Source organism: Herpailurus yagouaroundi, unplaced genomic scaffold, assembly GCF_014898765.1.
Source record: "Herpailurus yagouaroundi ecotype Mexico unplaced genomic scaffold, PumYag 189, whole genome shotgun sequence".
Classification (NCBI taxonomy): Eukaryota; Metazoa; Chordata; class Mammalia; order Carnivora; family Felidae; genus Herpailurus; species Herpailurus yagouaroundi.
Genome location: NW_024412420.1, coordinates 11,863,411 through 11,881,445, shown reverse-complemented (window position 1 = coordinate 11,881,445; position 18,035 = coordinate 11,863,411). Strand labels below are relative to the sequence as shown.

At 53.9% G+C, this 18,035-nt stretch overlaps 1 protein-coding gene across 1 annotated transcript in view; it reads right to left on the bottom strand.

The window, feature by feature from the left end:
- Nucleotides 1–17,737, bottom strand: part of TTLL6 (tubulin tyrosine ligase like 6) — a 29,389-nt gene extending 11,652 nt beyond the window's left edge. The window contains exons 1-11 of the mRNA XM_040497269.1: nucleotides 17,370–17,737; nucleotides 16,108–16,226; nucleotides 15,839–15,969; nucleotides 13,921–14,077; nucleotides 13,050–13,193; nucleotides 12,351–12,436; nucleotides 6,787–7,012; nucleotides 5,301–5,476; nucleotides 2,943–3,131; nucleotides 1,465–1,639; nucleotides 34–294 (exon numbers count right to left, since the gene is read on the bottom strand). Coding sequence (XP_040353203.1) covers nucleotides 34–294; nucleotides 1,465–1,639; nucleotides 2,943–3,131; nucleotides 5,301–5,476; nucleotides 6,787–7,012; nucleotides 12,351–12,436; nucleotides 13,050–13,193; nucleotides 13,921–14,077; nucleotides 15,839–15,969; nucleotides 16,108–16,128 — 1,566 coding nt within the window. The 5' untranslated portion in view covers nucleotides 16,129–16,226; nucleotides 17,370–17,737. The remainder of the gene's footprint in view (nucleotides 1–33; nucleotides 295–1,464; nucleotides 1,640–2,942; nucleotides 3,132–5,300; nucleotides 5,477–6,786; nucleotides 7,013–12,350; nucleotides 12,437–13,049; nucleotides 13,194–13,920; nucleotides 14,078–15,838; nucleotides 15,970–16,107; nucleotides 16,227–17,369) is intronic.
- Nucleotides 17,738–18,035: the final 298 nt, after the last annotated feature.

Below are 18,035 nucleotides of genomic sequence, written 5' to 3'. Positions count from 1 at the left end.
CAGCCCTCTGGGGAGGTAGAGGACTCTACTCACCTCAGTGCTGGTGAATATGTTTACTGCGGAGGCGGACTTGACCTCTTTGATTCTGGAGAGGGGGTTACCGAGCTCCAGCCCCGGGCAGCCGAGAAGGCTTGAGTGCCTCAGGTCAGGTGCAGAGGTGTGCCGCCGTGCAGGGCCGGCCTCTTTTGTGGGGGCCTCCGGGGCGAGGCTGCTGTCTGTCTCATTTGTCTTTGCATCTCTGACACTCAAGAGCAACTCAGGTGTGCAGGACACTAACGTCAATGGCTGGAGATTCTGGGAAGGGAGGAAACCAAACACGGCCCGTGGGAACCCAGCTGTGTCCACTTCCAGATGCATCTGCACCCAGGGTAGGTGCCAAGGAGAAGAGAAGGAAAGCAATTGGTCCCAAAGTGTCTCTAATCCGTGGTTCTAGAGGGCTCATGGATGGTTTCATGACATCTTCGAGCCACTTAAGGCTGTAGTTTTTTTGTTTTAATTTTTTTTTTAACGTTTATTTATTTTTGAGACAGGGAGAGACAGAGCATGAACGGGGGAGGGGCAGAGAGAGAGGGAGACACAGAATCGGAAACAGGCTCCAGGCTCTGAGCGGTCAGCACAGAGCCCGACGCGGGGCTCGAACTCACGGACCGCGAGATCATGACCTGAGCCGAAGTTGGCCGCTTAACCGACTGAGCCACCCAGGCGCCCCAAAGACTGCAGTTTTAAAACTGTACCTTTGTATACTTTCATGGCAAGAGGTTCCATAGCTTTTATCAGATTCTCGAAGGGCCTACGACCCTAACAAAGTTATAAAAAACATAGAAAAAAAAAAAAGATCCTGCTCTAATCTTGCCCCTTCAGGCGAGTGTTGGAGAAAAAGGAGATGGTCCAAAAAGCCAGCGTGAGTCCTTCCACCGAGCCAGAAGAGACAGTGTGGCAGAGGGGGGAATCCAAAGATTCAGACGGTAGGACAACGGGACAGCTGGCCCACAGGCCGGGGCTGGGCCACACACTCTGAGCAGCGGGCAGGCTGGAAGGATCCAGCTGTGGTCAGTCACCCCATGTAATGGGGAGGGTCCTGCGTCCCTAATGTTCTTCTCTGCGCCCCACCCCCACCCCCACCCCAGCTGTGCCCCTGGCCTGCTGGAGGCGAGCATTCCAACCCAAGCTGGAGGTGGGACCTATGAGTACAAGTGGGCCCGGAGCCCGGGGCCTACATGGGGACCGTGCCTGGCCTCCTAGCTGCTTTCACTCCCACTGGAGGGCTGGTGAGCGTCTGAAGGACGCCGGGCTCCTTGTGACTTCCAGGCCCCCCCGCCTCCTGGGGCCCAGCCCTCCGTGCAGCCCCCCGTTCCTTCAGTGCGTCAGGGCTCTGGGCAGGGGCCTCCTCAGCAGCCCCCCACGGACCGGCCCCAGCCGAGGAAGGGTGCTGGGCACACGGGCGCCCCTCCCCGCCGGGTTTACTTGTCTGGAGACGGGGGCCGTGGCCTTGTGTTCCTGCTGTGGTTTCTGTGGCCAGCTCCTCGCGCTCTTGCCCCTCGCTCGCTCGCCGGCCGACTCCCCCTGCGTCTCTGCCTTCTTCTCTTTCGTTTGGAAGGATTTTTTCTCCTGTTTGAGTCTCAGCTCCTGGATCAGCTGCCTGTCCGTGAGGAACAGCGAGCGTCAGGGAGGTGAGGGGTGGGCTGCAAATGCGGGCTATTGTCCCCCGAGGGGGGGGGGTGAGACTCGGCAAAGAAGGGCAATGCTCCACATGTCCTTCCCCCAGCGTGTCCAGCCTGCATCCATGACATTGCAGGGCACAGAGCAGGAGGTGGGGGGAGGGGGGGAGGCATTCCTCCCACCAGACCATTCCCAGCCTGGGGAACAGCATCAAGGGAGACACGCAAAGCAAGAGGCTCTACAGGGCTCCACCCCCTTGTCTCTGTCTCCACTTCCCAGCGGGCCAAAGGCCACGCATGGCAGGTGCCGGGAAGAGGGTCGGGGTAGGCGGCCAAACCAAGGGGCCCCCGTGTTGGACCACTACACCTCTCTGGCCAATGACGTAGTGGGACTAACTCAGTCACCCGGGTCAGGAGACAGAGATTCCGATTTCTCTTTTGCCATCAACTGCTATGTGACCCCTTCTGGGCTCTGACCTCCCCTTCCATAAAATGAGTGATGGGTAGGGATTAGACGGGATAGGATGAGTCCCTTCCAGCTCTTAGGTTTCCTACCTGTGGGGATTCAGGAGTTCTGAGGGACTGGGGTTTCTGGAGAGGGGTGAGGGTGCCTCTCTCAGGGACGAGTTTCTAGAAACAGCCACATATCCACTTAAAGCCCCACACTGGGGTATCTTAGCATTCCTGGTCCTTGTGAGACCAAAGCGAATATATCCCTGGCAACTCCCAGGTTGGGGACTGAAGCTCAAAGACCCTTCTCATGGGGCGCCTGGGTGGCTAAGTCAGTTAAGCGTCCAACTCTTGATTCCGGCTCAGGTTGTGATCTCGCAGTCTGTGGGCTGGAGCCCCGCATGGGGCTCCATGTGTGGACAGCGCAGAGCCTGCTTGGGATTCTCTCTCCTTCTCTCTCTGCCCCTTCTCCACTCGCTCTCTTACTCTCTCTCAAAAATAGATAAACTTTATTAAAAAAGGGGGGGGCTCCTGGGTGGCTCAGTCAGTTAAGCGTCCGACTTCAGCTCAGGTCATGATCTCACAGTCTGTGGGTTCGAGCCCCACATCGGGCTCTGGGCTGACAGCTCAGAGCCTGGAGCCTGCTTTGGATTCTGTGTCTCCCTCTCTCTCTCTGCCCCTCCCCTGCTCACACTGTCTCTCTCTCTCTCAAAAATAAATAAACATTAAACAATTAAAAAAGTAAATAAATAAAAGACCCTCCTCGCTGTGCCAGGCCAGTCACCCTAAAGGTCAAGTATAATGTCCCCCCCACCCCACCCAGAGCCTTCCTACCGGGCATACACCTCCCGAGCCCTGGAGGCAACAGTATTCTGGAAGAGAGAGTTGTTTCCCTGGAAAAACTTCTCATACTTCTCCGCATTCAGAGTAGGATAAATCAGGCGGAACCCTCCACAGTTTTCCTTCTCGTACTTCTCAGTTTTCTCTAACCACACAGCCTGGAAACCCTTGACCTCCTCGATCCTGTTGGGGAACAGAATGCAAGGCTGCTGTAGATTTTCTAGGAAGGGACGTGCCAAGCTGGATGTTACCTGGGGCCAGGCGGAGGCCTCGCACACAACGGCGGTCAACCCGTATTTGCTAAATAAATGTGCGGGACTGATTCTAGCCCTCTCGGGACAGCCGTTGTCATGAGGCACTAAACGCTGGTTGGGACAGTCTTTCCGGCTGCTCACCAAGGTCTCTCGTCCTACAAGATCCCAATTTCCCCTTGGCTCGGGTCGGAGGAGGCGGACTGTGGCCACCTCCCCCTTTGCAGCCCTGATTTCCCTCCTCTGGAGAGGTTGCTAAATGTGAGGGCTTCTTTGGCTGAGCTTTTATGAGCTGCGATGATCTCATTCTCCCTCACAGCCCCTCGGGGAGCTGGAGGTCAGAGAGGGAGGAATGATGAGTCCCTTTTACAGCAGGGAAACCGGGAGCACGGAGCTTATCTGGGGGCCAAGCCATGACCAAGAGGATGATTCAGGGGAGACCCCGGCTCCTCCCTAAGGGAGGCTGCCTCCTCCTGGAGAAGTTGAGACAGAGCCGGCTCAGTGGAAGGCAGCCCGGAGGAGTCCCAAGCGGCACCCTCCCTGGGTTCTTGGCTCCAGACCTGTCACTTCCCAGCGGGGTGACCTCGTGCAAGTCAGTTCCCCTCCCAGACGCTTGGTCTCCTTAGCTCCAATGACAGGACCATAGAACACCCCCCGCTACCCACCTGTCTTCACAGGGAAGACGGGGCACCCGCAAAAGTGCCCTGAGAAACACAGTGCTGTCACAAAGTAGATGCTATTGCCTCCGCGTCAGAAGCCCAACCCCCCCCCCCCAAGGGTTGGTTCTGCTCATGGGAGGAGAGGGGCTTCAGGGGGATCTGAAAAGCCACAAAGGCATTTCTTCCACCAAGTTCAGGCTCTTCAGACACGAGAATCGCTCCGCAGAATGAAGGCCCCTGTTTATTTTTTGTTTATTTTTTTTTTTAACGTTTATTTATTTTTGAGGCAGAGAGAGACAGAGCATGAACGGGGGAGGGGCAGAGAGAGAGGGAGACACAGAATCCGAAGCAGGCTCCGGGCTCCGAGCTGTCAGCACAGGGCCGGACGTGGGACTCGAACTCACGAACTGTGAGATCATGACCTGAGCTGAAGTCGGGCGCCTAACCGACTGAGCCACCCAGGTGCCCCAATCTCCTATTTTTAAGTACAAAAAAAAAAAAAAAGAATGCTCACAGTAAAACAGTTCAAAAGGCCCTTTCTGCACATATAAGCTAATTTTCCAAATAGGATTATCATTTGTTAGAATTGACTTCCCTCCCCACCAACTCGGGACAAGATTCTTTTTTTAAATGCAATTACTTGCTTTAATTGAGGTATCATTGACATATACCACCCTGTTAGTTTCTCGGGTGTACAACACAATTCGATATTGTTATATATCATGAAACGATCCCCACGATAAGTCTACTTAACATTTATCACCATACAGTTAACAAAAATGTTTTTCTTGTGATGAGAACATTTAAGATCTACTCTCTTAGCAACTTCCTTTATTTTTTTAACTTAAAAAAATGTTTATTTATTTTTGAGAGACAGAGCATGAGCAGGGGAGGGGCAGAGAGAGAGAGAGAGAGAGAGGGAAACACAGAATCGGAAGCAGGCTCCAGGCTCTGAGTTGTCAGCACAGAGCCCGACGTGGGGCTTGAACTCACAAACCGTGAGATCACGACCTGAGCCGAAGTCGGATGCTTAACCGACTGAGCCACCCAGGCGCTTCTCTTTGCAATTTTCAAACATGCAATACAGTCTTACTAACTATAGTCGCCATGCCCTACATCATATCCCCATGACTTATTTATTTGATAAATGGAAGTTTGTAGCTTTTAACCCCCTTCACTCATTTTGCCTGCCCCCAGCAGGCAAGACTCCTCACGGTCTCTAACACACCCTATCATGCCAGGCACTGTGATGAACCTTTATCTCATTTAATTCCACTTAGGTATCACTGGCACCATTTCACAGAAAGAACACTGAGGCTCAGAGAAGTGACATGAAGACCACATAACCAGTAGGCTCGTTGACAACCAGGCCAGGCCAGTGTTACTGGGAGCAGGGAAGTCACAGAGAGTGGGGTCTCCAGGGTCTCGGGGCACCTCTGTACCTGGTCTGCCGAGAACGACATTTTTGCAGGAACCGCCCCCGTTGTCTCTCCTCCTCCAAGACTTTCTTTTTGTCACAGCTTCCCAGGTTGATCAGGACCAAAGTGTCATACAGCAGACTGTCTTTCACCTCTTTATCCAGCCAGGAGTCGGTGGAGAAGCTCGGAGAGTGGTTGACCTGTGAAAGCACCGGGGGGAGGGGGAGGGCTGGGCTGTCCAGAGCGGAGGCAGGGAGTGAGGCCAAAATGCCACCTCCAGGGAGCAGCCTCAGCCCAGCTTGGGGCCCTGGCCACCAGGTGAGGGAGGAGAGACAGGGAGGGGGAGTCCGCACTGCAGCCGGAGTGAGAAAAGGAAGAAGGAGAATATCCTCTGGTTTAACCAGCGTATATTTCAGCCCTTTCCTCTTTTTTTTTTTTTCTTTTATGATTTTTTAGAAGTTTATTTATTCTGAGGGGGGAGGGGAGGGACAGAGAGAGGAGAGAGAATCCCAAGCAGGCTCCTCACTGACTGTGCCTAGCCTGGTGCAGGGCTCCATCCCCCGAACCCCGACCACAAGATCGCAACCTGAGCGGAAGTCTGACGCTGAGCTGACTGAGCCACCCAGGCGCCCGTCCCATCAGGCCTTTCCTCTCGAGAAGCATCAGGGGTGCCCCGTCTTTGGTCTCCCCTCCCCCTGGTGTGCGTGCTCTCTCAGGTACATGCCATCCCATAGGACAGATGGAAGGGTCAGGCTGGGAGGTGGGGAAGAAACCAGAGCGATGCATTCAGGACCCTGAGCAGGACTGAGGGGGACAGAACTCATTCCTGCTCGCGGAAAAGTCCGTCCTGTTTAGACGCCCTACGTAACGTGCTGCGGGGCACCCTGCCATGGGTCTGGGGGAGACAGGAAACTCGTTGAGCGGCTCTCCACCCACTCCCGCGGCCACAGACACCAGCCCACTCTCTGTTGGTGCTTGGAACCGAGTGGCCCAACCCCCTGACAGCCAGGCCCGGCAGCTCCTGTCTGATCTCGAATATCATCACCCAGTTCTTTTTTTTTTTTTTTAAATTTTTTTTTTTAACATTTATTTATTTTTGGGACAGAGAGAGACAGAGCATGAACGGGGGAGGGGCAGAGAGAGAGGGAGACACAGAATTGGAATCATCACCCAGTTCTGATGAACCACACCCCCTCTCTGGGAGATGATTCTATTACAAAAGACAAAGCTGTCTTTGGAAGCTTTCTGCGCCTGAGATCAACGGTTTCCCCACCCCCGCTCTGGGTGGACTTCAAGAAGGCACAAGGAATTCGCTAATCCCTGGCCGTCTACCCCCTCTGGTGGCCACTTCTCAGCCCCGGGCAGCAAGCCCCGGGCAGATGAACTGGCTTGGCCGGGAGGTTGATTGCAAGGATCTGGCTGAGCCGAGGGGGGGATGAAGGCATGAGCCTGACCCCCGCCGGCCCCAGTAAGAGCGGCCAGTGTTCGCCCCTCGCCCCAACCCCTCTACCTCCAGCAGCCAGGGCTTGAGTTTGTGGTCCAGCAAAATGTCAAAGCCCAGGATTTCAAAGCAGGCGCTGTTGAGTGTGTGGTTGGGGAAGCAGGTGTGGTAGTTATGCTTGATGATGGGGTGGGCGGAGATGATCGTCTTGATGATGACGTCCTCGATATCTCTCCAGACCTGCTCCGTGTTGTAGCCGTGGCTCTCCATGTACACACTGAAGGTGGAGAGCTTCCTGGAAGGAAACCACAGGCCGTGAGGCAAAAGCGGCCCCCCTCTGGTCAGCTTAGGCCATCTCACGCTGGCACCGAGAAACTTCTGGAGAGGTCCCGGGAGTTAACGGGGATGGACGCCCGGGGTGCAGGGCGACAACAGGGCTGTGTCAGCTCAGAAGGGGCCTGCAGGAGATATAGGGCCACAGGCCTCAAGCCTCTGCGGCCCTGAAGTGGGTGCAGGTAAAATGACACATAAGACCTGGCTTGGGCACTTTCACTGTGACCCAGAAAACACCCGTGAGGCCGGGGCAGGGACAAGGTATTCTGGGTGGAAAGCTTAATGGGTGCAAAAAAAAAAGAAATAAACCACCCAACATCCTACATTATGGTTTGGCTTTGATGGCAAATGGTTTCTCAGCCTTTGGTGTTCATTAGAAACACATAGGGAGCCTTCTAAGAACACCAATACTTGGGTCCCACGCCAGCCATCTGAGGGGCTTCTGGGGACCTACATTCACAGAAACTTTGCTTTAGGACTATCCACAGGGAAAAGGAAGCCCCAGGGCACCGCCACAGAGAGGGTTACCAACTGTCCCAGGCAAACTAGGACAGTCCTGATTTTAGAACTGAGAGTCTCACATCCCAGAAAACCCCACAGTCACCCGCTGTTCACCCTATTACACAGATCAGAGGACGTCTACCCCGTGTGGAGAGGTTCGTGAGGAAGGGGTGCTCTGGTCAGCTCTGAAGGGGTGCTCTGGTCAGCTCTGAGCTGGGCAGTCCAGAGAAAGGGCACAGCTGACAGGTCTAAGAGGCGGCGGTGGGGACACACAGCCACCCGCTCACATGCACACGCATGCACACACGGAGCTGACGTGGGAATGTGTGAGGGAGAGACACAGGGGCGGGAAGAGCAGAGGGGAAGACGAGACAAGAGACAGGGGCTCACAAGGCAGTGCAAAGAGCTCACGGGACCCCAGCCAATGGGGCCAAAAAGGAGGAAGCGGGGGCAGTCAGTCAACGCACATTTGCCGAGGGTCTGCTGAACATGCGAAACTCACGATCCCGCGGCCATGGGAAGCTAAGGACCATCTGGGGAGTCAACCCACATATGGAAACGACCAACCAAGGATGCATTCATGTAAAGACAGATTAGCAAAGGCCACTGAACACAGAAGCCCCCCTCCCCCCCCCCTCCCCCGCCATTGTCAGGGTATAAAGTGTTGCCCATAAATGAATTTTCCAGATCGCTTGAAGCCAATCCACTCAAGTGCAAAAAAAAAAAAAAAAAAAAAAAAAAAAAAATGTATTTAATTTGCCTAATTGGGAAATAAATCTTCCCCAAATAGATTATACACTTCTTATAACAGACATTGCAAATCATGGCGTAACCTCTTCTTGATGACTCAGGCACATCACAATGAATATCCATTATCGTGTAATTTCATAATGCCCAGTGGTTAGCCAATTCAATTTAACACACCAGCTATGTGCCAGGCACCTCGAAAGATGAAGAGGGCCTGGTCTCTGCGCCCCCCCCCCCCCCCCCCGAGCCCTGCCAGGTTTCCCATTGTTCTGTCTTCCCCTCCACTGTTCCTGCTGAGTGTGCACCTGGTGGGGGACTTACCGGGGGTGCAGTTGGCCTCAAGCTGGGGACAGGGGAATTGGGGGCGGGTAAGGCAGTCAGCGTCAGAAGCAGATCACCTCAGAAGGCGGGGAAGAGGAAGAAGAGCGAAGGACAAAGGAGGGACAGAAGGAAAGAAGGACTCTGCCTGGCAACATGGGAGGTGCCCAGAAGGCCAGGGCATCGCTCTAACCCTCAGGGAACTTAAGTACAAGCAAGGACACAAGACAGACATGTGCACCAAACCCAGAGCAGTTAAGGGCTATGGCTGATGTTGACCAGAGGGTGGTGGGGGTCCAGAAACGGAAAGGTGGGTGGCTTGACTCAGATCCCATAGCACTGACAGTTGTGGGGCCTCCTCAGAGATGGAACCCAATCCTCTCATCTGATTAAATGAGGAAACAGAGGCCCATAGAGACGACTGATTTCACAGTGGTTAGTTATATGGCTGCACCAGAACCTAGAACCAGATCGGAGAAGGCAGTATGGAAGCTTAGCGAGCCCGAAGGGCCTTCGAGGATGTTCGCCCATGGTTTTGGTTGGAGCTGAGCAAAGATGGAGAAGCGGGAACGAGCAAGGCCTATATACGGAATATGAGCCAAAGAGCGTCCTGGTAGAACCCCATGGAGCGAATAGCACAGACCAGGGCCTAGGGGTTCAGGGTAGACACGGGAGTTTTACTCTGGCTCTACCATTTTCCAGTAATGAGTAGAGAAGTCCCCCCCCCCCCGCCACCCTGTTATCCACAGGGGATACATTCCCAGACCCCCAGGGGATGCCTGAACCCGTGGAGAGCACCAGACCCTGCAGGTACTATGTTCTCCCCTCTGCAGACACATCCATGATGAGGCTTAATTTCTAAATTAGGCACAGTGAGAGATGAACAACAACAAGGAAAAATAAAAGAGAACGATGATAACAATATACCATAATAAAAGTTGTGTGACTGTGGTCTCTCCTGCACGCTCTCGAAACACCTTCCTGCGCTCACCCGGCTTACGAAGCTGATGTGAGATACGATGCCTACCCCGATGAGACAAATGAGGTGAGTGACGCGGACGTTGTGACGCAACATGAGGCTGACCATCCTCCATCAGGAGGATCATCTGCTCCCAGGGCCACAGTTAACCGCGGGTAACTGAAACCGCGGAAAGGGAAACCACAGATAAGGGGGAGTACTGTATACAGAATACAGAATAACAGCACCCACCTGCGTGGGGGTTATTGTTTTTGAAGCTTATTCACATAGGTCATCTCAATAGGTCCTTGACAGCATATCTGAGGCTGGCCAGCCAGTATTCGTAGTTTCTATGTTGTTTTATTATTTATTTATTTATTTATTTATTTATTAATTATTTTTTTAACGTTTATTTATTTTTGAGACAGAGAGAGAGAGTGCATGAACAGGGTAGGGTCAGAGAAAGAGGGAGACACAGAATCTGAAATAGGCTCCAGGCTCTGAGCTGTCAGCAGAGCCCGACGCGGGGCTCAAACCCACGGACTGCGAGATCATGACCTGAGCCAAAGTCAGCCGCTTAACCGACTGAGCCACCCAGGCGCCCCTATTTTTTATTTTTTTTAACGTGTATTTATTTTTGATACAGAGAGAGACAGAGTGCGAGCTGGGGAGGGGCAGAGAGAGGGAGGGGGAGACACAGAATCGGAAGCAGGCTCCAGGCTCTGAGCTGTCTGCCCAGAGCCTGATGTGGGGCTCGAACCCGTGAACGTGGAGATCATGCCCTGAGCCGAAGTCGGACGCTCAATCAACTGGGCCAGCCAGGCGCCCTGATTACTAAATTATCTTAGAGATGAGACAATGGAGGTACAGAGAAGTTAAAAGTCTGGATTTAGGGTGAAGAGCCAGGGGGCTGAGCAGCCCTTGGGTCTGAGGTCTGGGTCTGGTGGAAAGGAAGGGACACAGGGACCTCTGAAGGAGGAATCTTCGGGATTCAAGGACACCAAGCTCCCTAATCCTGCAGGTCAGGAGGGAGAGATGGGGAAGCTGGGCAGGGGAACCATTCTGGAACGCTGGGGGGGGAGCGAGGGGTGAGGAAATGCTGAGCCGTAGGCAACAGGACATGTCCAGGTGCACTGGGGAGGGATGAGCCCGGAACTCAGGGAGAGAGGGCAGGGGGGAGGGTGGGGGAGCAGAGCAGAGGGGCGAGGCCTGGCTTGGGGGGAAAGAGAGTTGAGGAAGCAGAGGAGGAAGGAGGAAGGGGGGTGCAAGGTGGCAGAACCATACCACACACTCTCCCCTTAGTCCCGGCACCCCCTGCCACCCCTCCGTCATGGCCCGAGGGCGCCAAGCCTATTGCCTTCTCATAAGAGGAGGGAAATGAGGGCCCTTAGGGAAAGTCACGGTGACCCTGAGCACTGTCCCACAGGTCATTTGAGTCTCATGGGGCATCTCCCTGCCCACATCTTACACGCCACGAAGCCGAGGCTCAAAGATCGCTGCCCACGCTGACTGAGCTGGCGAGTACTCAGAGCCAGGACAGAAAGCCAGGCCTCACTGAGCACCGTCACTCAACCTGCAGGGGCGCCCAAGGCTGAGCTGGCGTCCACGGTCAAGGTGGGGAGCGGCGGGCCCCGGCCGCCCCCCCGCCCTCGGAAACCGGGGCGGCCTCCCCTTCGAGCAGGCTTCAGCTAGTGATTTTCCGTTTGCTTTTTGGACTCTGCCACCAAGGGAGTTGTGAAATCTCACGTGCCTCCCTGAGGCTCCAAAGCCAAACAGATTGCGTGTTTATCAGCCCTCGGAAGCCTCAGGCAGGGGGCAGAGCACGCGCCTTGGAATCTGGCAGACCTACCTTCTCATCCTGTTCTAGCACTGACAGTTGTGGGGCCTGGGGCGGCTTAACCTCTCAGAGACCTCAGTTTCCTTGTCTGTAAAAGGGACATAGTACCTAACTCATAGCTCTCCACCTACAAAGGGCAGATTATAACGCCTCTGTCGTGGTGCTCTGAAGATGCGTGGGGGAAGGGGAACTGTAAACAAAGCCCCCCCCCCCCCTGCCCGGCATGGCCCCCACCACACAGTGAGGCACCACTCTCCCTTCCCCTTGTGCCTGGCAGGCTCCCTTCCTTCAGCTCCCCCTTTCTCCTAAAACTCCAATGAGACAGGATTAGTCGATCACATGAATGTAGTAACTGGGCATATACTCAGGCATTCCTCTCATTTCCCTGCTCCTGGGAGGTAGGGTGGGGAGGGGGGGGTTCTCAAAGCTGGCCAGCCACAGTCATGTCAACACATGCCACACACATCGTGACTTATCATTTGAGAATCTCTGTTGGAACAACACCCCAGGAAACCACAGGCCCAAGGACCATCTGCCTGACCTGTCCTTCTAGCGTGGCAGACCAGCGATCGATAAATATCTATTGGTTTGGAAATCTCAGAAGGGCCCAACGTACCAGGCGTATGTTAAGGCGTGCACGCGTGCATACGTGTGTGTGCGTGCGTGTGTGTGTGTGTGTGTGTGTGTGTGTGTGTATCCTGCTGGGGAAACAGTACGCGTTTCTCTCTCCTCCTCCCAACCTCCTAGGGTTTACGAGGTAGGCTGCTTTTAATGATTAACAGCCAGAGGGCAGAGACTACGGAGGCCAAGAAATAGTTTCTGAGACCATGTGACCCAAGATGGAACCACCAAGGGGGACTGACGGGGTTTGGGTAGAATCGCAGACCGTGGCTCCGAGCCTGGTGGGGCAAGACGAGAGAAGTGAAGGGGCTTCCTTACCTCTTGCTCCCGGCCTGAGCATCTCGAACGAAATTGGAGCTGTGCTTATTGATGGAATAGTTAGTCAGGTGCATGCAGATGTCATCCTGGGGAGAGAGAGAGAGAGAGAGAGAGAGAGAGAGAGAGACATGCAACTCTGTGGGGTCTCCCACTTCCTCTCCTTGCCCTCCCGGGGCCCCTAGGTCTTAAAGAAGAGACAGGGGAGGCCTTGGGCTTGCTTCAAGTGGCAAAACAGAGGCAGCCAAGTGGTATCCCGCAGCCTAGGGCAGAAGAGAGTCCAACCCCTCCTGCGTTTGGGTGGTTCACTGCCTGAGGGACATTTCAGGAGTCCTGGGGGCGGGGGAGTGGGGGGGGCCTGAAGGTGTGGGCGGAGGCTCTCCCGCAGATCTGGAGCGCTAGCTTTGAAGCAGGGCAGCTCTGGCCACGGGTCCCAGCCTCCTCTCTTCCTCGTTCTGTGACCTCCGCCAAGTCCCTTACAACCTGAGTTTTCATTTCTGCGTTTGTGAAATGGAGAGATGATAATCCCTTTTCCGAGGGCTCCTAACAGGGCCAAGTGAAGGGACGGATGCAACCCGGCACGTAGTAAGTGTTCAACAAATGACAGCCCGTAGCCACAGCGTCTTGAGGACGTGGGTTTAACTGGGGCCTTTTCGTCCCCCTAAGGAGGAGCGGGGGAGGAGGCACATCCCCTGAGCTCACCAGGTTGTCTGCGCAGGGGTGGGAGTAGGAGGTGGTGGCGAAGCGCGCTAGCCCTTCGTTGTATGCAAAAATCCGGAGGGGGTCACAGGACGTCATCAGCACGTAAATCCGCAGGTCAAACTTGAACCCATCAATGATAAAGGGCTGTGAGGAGGGAACAGGAGTCACACAGGCTTCAGAGGAGAGATGCAGACTTGAAGAAGATCATCGCCAGGCACTAGGGAGTGCAGGCTTGGCCCGAGTTGGGGAGGAGGCCGGGGGAGGGGGGGGGGAGGGGGACTCGCCCTGTGGAAGTCACTAAACCACGCTGTGCCTCCGTTTTCTACAGCACAACTCACCACCTCCCGGAGATCTCCAGGCAACCAAAGTGCCATTATAAAGTCCTGTGATGAGGGACATGCTGTCACCAATGTCACTTCTGCAAGAGTGCTTCCTGCAGGGCTGGCCGGGCCTTCCCAATCCGCGCCCGCTCCCAGAGGGCTCCCTCCCTGCGGTGGGCTATGCCACTGTGACCTCTGACCTCCAGCCATGGACTAAAGCCGGTCACCATGATCTCTCCAGGACGATTCCCCTCTCCCAAATGAAGCGGGGCACCCACAGACCAAAGGTGCCCTCCAGCTGCCATCGGTTGGAGGACAAGGGCCAGCCTAGTAAGGCTAGACCAGCTACAGGGGCACAAGGGTGAGAGACGCTTGCCCAGACACACATCACATCCCTGGTCCGAAGGCCTGCTCTGACAACTTCCAGGGCAGAAGACATGACTCGGCTCGGCCCCCATCACCAGCCCCTGTCCCCTCATTTCCCACAGTCCAGTGAAGCTAGAGCATGAGGTTGCTGTAGCAAGAAATAAATAATCCCAAGGAAGAAGTACCTTTGAAATATAGAGTTGACAGATCATATCCTCGCCTGGCTTGATATCTTTCACCGTCCGGGTGATGAATATACCTCTCCCTTGGCAGCCCGAATCCGGCTTACAAATGTACGTCTTATTTTTTCTTGACCTGCTGTAGTTCTGCAAATCTCCCCAGCTACCAGAGCGGCAGAAAGGGAATGAAATACGCCTTTAGAGGGGGAGCAGTGCAAAGAAAGCCTAGCCCTTTATTAACAAAAAAAAACATCAAAAGCCAAACCAAAACAGAAACACTAAAGCTCTCTAATGTGAAAAAGCCCTCGAGCTAACAGACGCACGCTGCGAGACCTGGCAATAGGAGAGACGGCCGTGCACACGCGCACACGGTGGAGGGAGGGTGGGCTCTGGGGGGAACTCGGGTCGGGATTTAAACCCAGGCGACACCGCTCACAGCTGTGTAACCCTTCGCAAGGACTTGACCTCTTTAAGCCTTACTCCCATCACCTACACCGTGGCGTAACGACACCTGGCTTGTACGGTGGTTGATCACATGACAGGAGGCATGCAAGGCGTTAACACAGACTGCATGCCCCACGAAGGGAGCTGGGACCCGAGTGTCTTGGCCCTGCGGGTCTGCAGACAGGAGATGTGGCGTTCTGCATCTGGCTCAAGCCCTGACAAGTGTTGTGACCTCGGATCAACCCGTCTCCTTCCCTACTCTAGGTCCCAGCTCTTCCCGGATAACACCTCTCCTCCAGCCAGAGCATCAAGGTGCAAACAGTATTCTCCGCTCTGAAGAAAGCGTATCCGGAAGAAAGAAGCCAATGTGATGCATTACAGATCTCAGTCCTGCTACACTTGTTCTGCATTTTAACTCATTTGCATTGTGACCACTAGAGAAGTCACTTGACTGCCAAGTTCCTTAGGGGCCATGAAATCTGGATGTGCCCGGTGGCTTAAAGGCAAACATGTTTCCTTCTGAGTTGTTACTAAGTCCCCAAAGTTGTTCCAGACAAGCTGAGGAAGTCTGGGAATCTTGGAGCCCCTGGTTTGGAAAAGCACTGGGAGGGTGCCGGGGTGGCTCAGTGGGTTAAGCGTCCGACTTCAGTTCAGGTCATGATCTCACAGTTCGTGAGTTCGAGCCCTGCATTCAGGCTCTCCGTTCTCGGTGCCGAGCCCACTTGGGATCTCTGCCTCCCTCTCTCTCTCTGCCTCTCCCCTGCCCATGCTCTCTCTCTCTCTCTCAAAAGTAAATAAACATTAAAAAAAAATAAAAAAGGAAAAGCACTGGGTGCAGAGGACAGAGTAGGATTCTTGCTGTGTGAATATAATTCCAATGGCAACGCTTCTCTGCCCCCTCCACCTCATCCCAAAGACCAGATGGTACCCAGGTCACATTTATGTCATCTCACATTTCTTCTGTTCCTTGGTGGTGTGGTCCAGAGCAATCTGTGTACCGAGAATGGATGCCCAGTTTCAAGATGGAGAAAGTGAGGTGGGGGATGGGGAAAGGCTGCCTGCCATCCATAGTCCTGCCGTGGGACAGAGGTCAGGCGTCCCTCCCTGCTCCCAACCTGGGCACTAACCATTATCTCACTCCCTCCAGAAGTGTTCACGGTCCTTCAAAATCCAGAAACCGCACACTTAAGAGGTTGGAACAAGTTCAAAATCAACAGCGTTCAGGGTCAGAACCCATTCTCATCCCAACTACAGGCACAAGCTCCAAGGCACCCAGCCCCGAGATGTCATCTAATTTTTTATAGCAGAGCTTTGTGTTTTCTCAACCTTGGACACACCCTTTATCCCTTCTCTTCCTGAAAAGGAGAGCGATAGATGGGGAATCCTTTGGGAAGGGAAAGTGGCACCAGGGAATCAAGAGCAAGACGGAAATGTAAATTGGGGGTGGAGGGTGGAGAAGGGTGCACAGGTGGGCACTTACTCAGCAGGAAGACACCAGGTCCTAGGGAAGAAGAGGAAATCCTTAGGGAACATCTTTAACATGCGGCTCATATTTCTGGCCAGCAAGTCCTTTCGGCAGATTTCACTCATCCCAGGGAAGTGATTTATTTTCTGTGAAGGAAGCCAGAGTTCATGAATAATGGGGGCCACGGGAGAACCCATGAGATCCCCTTGGTGGACGGTCCTAAAAGTGGGAGCCCGCTGGAGAGATGCCACACTTATACTGAGGGCCAGCTCTGCCCCAGATACCTGGTAACTTTTCATTTCCATCACCCTCTCCAGCGACACTGAGTAGTCTGTCCAGTAGAGAGTCCAGTCATTGGTTTCCCCTCCCTCTCGAAGGCCATACCGCTGGGCAGCCCTACGCACTGCCATGGAGTTGGAGAAAGAAAGGCCCATTAGCCCCGGAAGTGGGGAAGGAGCATGGGGTGGGGAGGCTATGTTTCTAGGTGGTCTCAGACCATGTCAGACCATGTGCTGAAGAGAGACACCTCAGCTCGTTGGAACTGGAAGCCATCTTGCCTGGTCTGGACATACCTTTGCCAAGAAAGAAACAGGGAGATCTACTGAGGAATACAGCCTATACCCGGTGAACCCCACAGAAGGTTATCTGGGAAGAATGTTTTACCTGCCCTGGCTTTCCCTTGCCAGGAAGTAGGCTTCTGGCTTTCCTCCAAACACTAAGCACTCTGTGTTCAGGGAATGTAAACTAATCCTTAACATTAGCCAGAGTCAAGCTTAAGTAGGAAGCTAACAGAAAAAAAAAGTATACAGTGCATTTCAAAACCACATATAGGCTGGGGCCCCTGGGCGGTTCTGTCGGTTGAGCGTCCGACTTCAGCCAGGGTCATGATCTCGTGGCTCGTGAGCTTGAACCCCACATCGGGCTCTCTGCTGTCAGCTCGGAGCCCGCTTCGGATCCTCTGTCCGCCTCTCTCTCTGCCCCTCCCCTGCGGGTGCACGCTCTCCCAAAAATAAATAAAACATTAAAGAAAAACCCACACTTATATGCTATCACATCCTTCTTTCTCTGTCCCTGTTAGCATTTGGAACTGGGAACTAACTCCAATGCAAACACACACAAAAAAAAAGGCCTGGAAAGGAAGAAGTGCCTGCAAGTGACCAGGAAAGGCAGGACCAGGCTGAAACTTATTCAAACTCGGAATTATATAATGACAACAACACTTCTCTATAGTCCAACGTGGGTCTGTAGGCTGCCAGTCTCTAACTTCTGCTCTAACAAGGACCAACCCCTGCCTTTTCTACGGATTCCCAAAGAATCCTACATCAGAACTACAGAGAACTGAAGTATGGCACCACCATGGTCAAAACCCACGTTTTCTTGGAGTGAGATTCCCTTCCTCGAATAGTTAACTGAGCTGGGTGAAGGAAACGTGAGGATTTGGAGACACCCCCTTTTCACCCCCAAGAAGATACAAGCGACCCTTCCCAACCCTTTGGGGGCAATCCACTGGGTCCCCATGGTGGATCCCTTGAATGCAGGCGCTCACCGCTCTCGTATCGGCAGGTGGAGAGATTGATCACCAATCATCTGGAAAAGAGAAGAAGGAAAGCAGCAAGACAGAGACAGACGCACTTGCCAGAACACGTGGCCGCACCCAGAAGCATCCCACCCCAGGCGGGTCCAAGCCTACTCAGTCGCACCCAGCCTGGTTTGAGTACACCCCTACTGAAGACACGAATCCAAAGGACTGCAGAGAGTCAGAAAAAACACGGGCGCTACCATTACTCAGCCCACGAGGTCGAAATTCTGCATTGTGGTTGCAACAAATTCTGCTTTGGCTTCCTATGAACCTTGCCTCCTCAATCCTTTGACTCCAGCGGCCCATCAGGAGCAGGAAGTAAAAATCTTTTCGGCCAAATTACTTCATGGTCGCCCACCTCTTGCCTTCCCCCCTCCCCCGCCCCCACTAACGGAAGTTGTGAGTTAGAAAGTGGACAAGCTGTCACACATCAGTGAGTCTGAGGACTGATCCATTTTCCCCAAAAGAGGCGAAGCGTGACAGAATATTAAACGGGAACTAGAACACAGAAGCCACAGTCGGATCCCAGAAATCGGCATCAGTCTTGTTATTTTTAAAATGTACTGGGGCACCCGAGGGGCTCGGTCGGTTAAGTGTCCGACTTCAGCTCAGGTCATGATCTCGCGGTTTGTG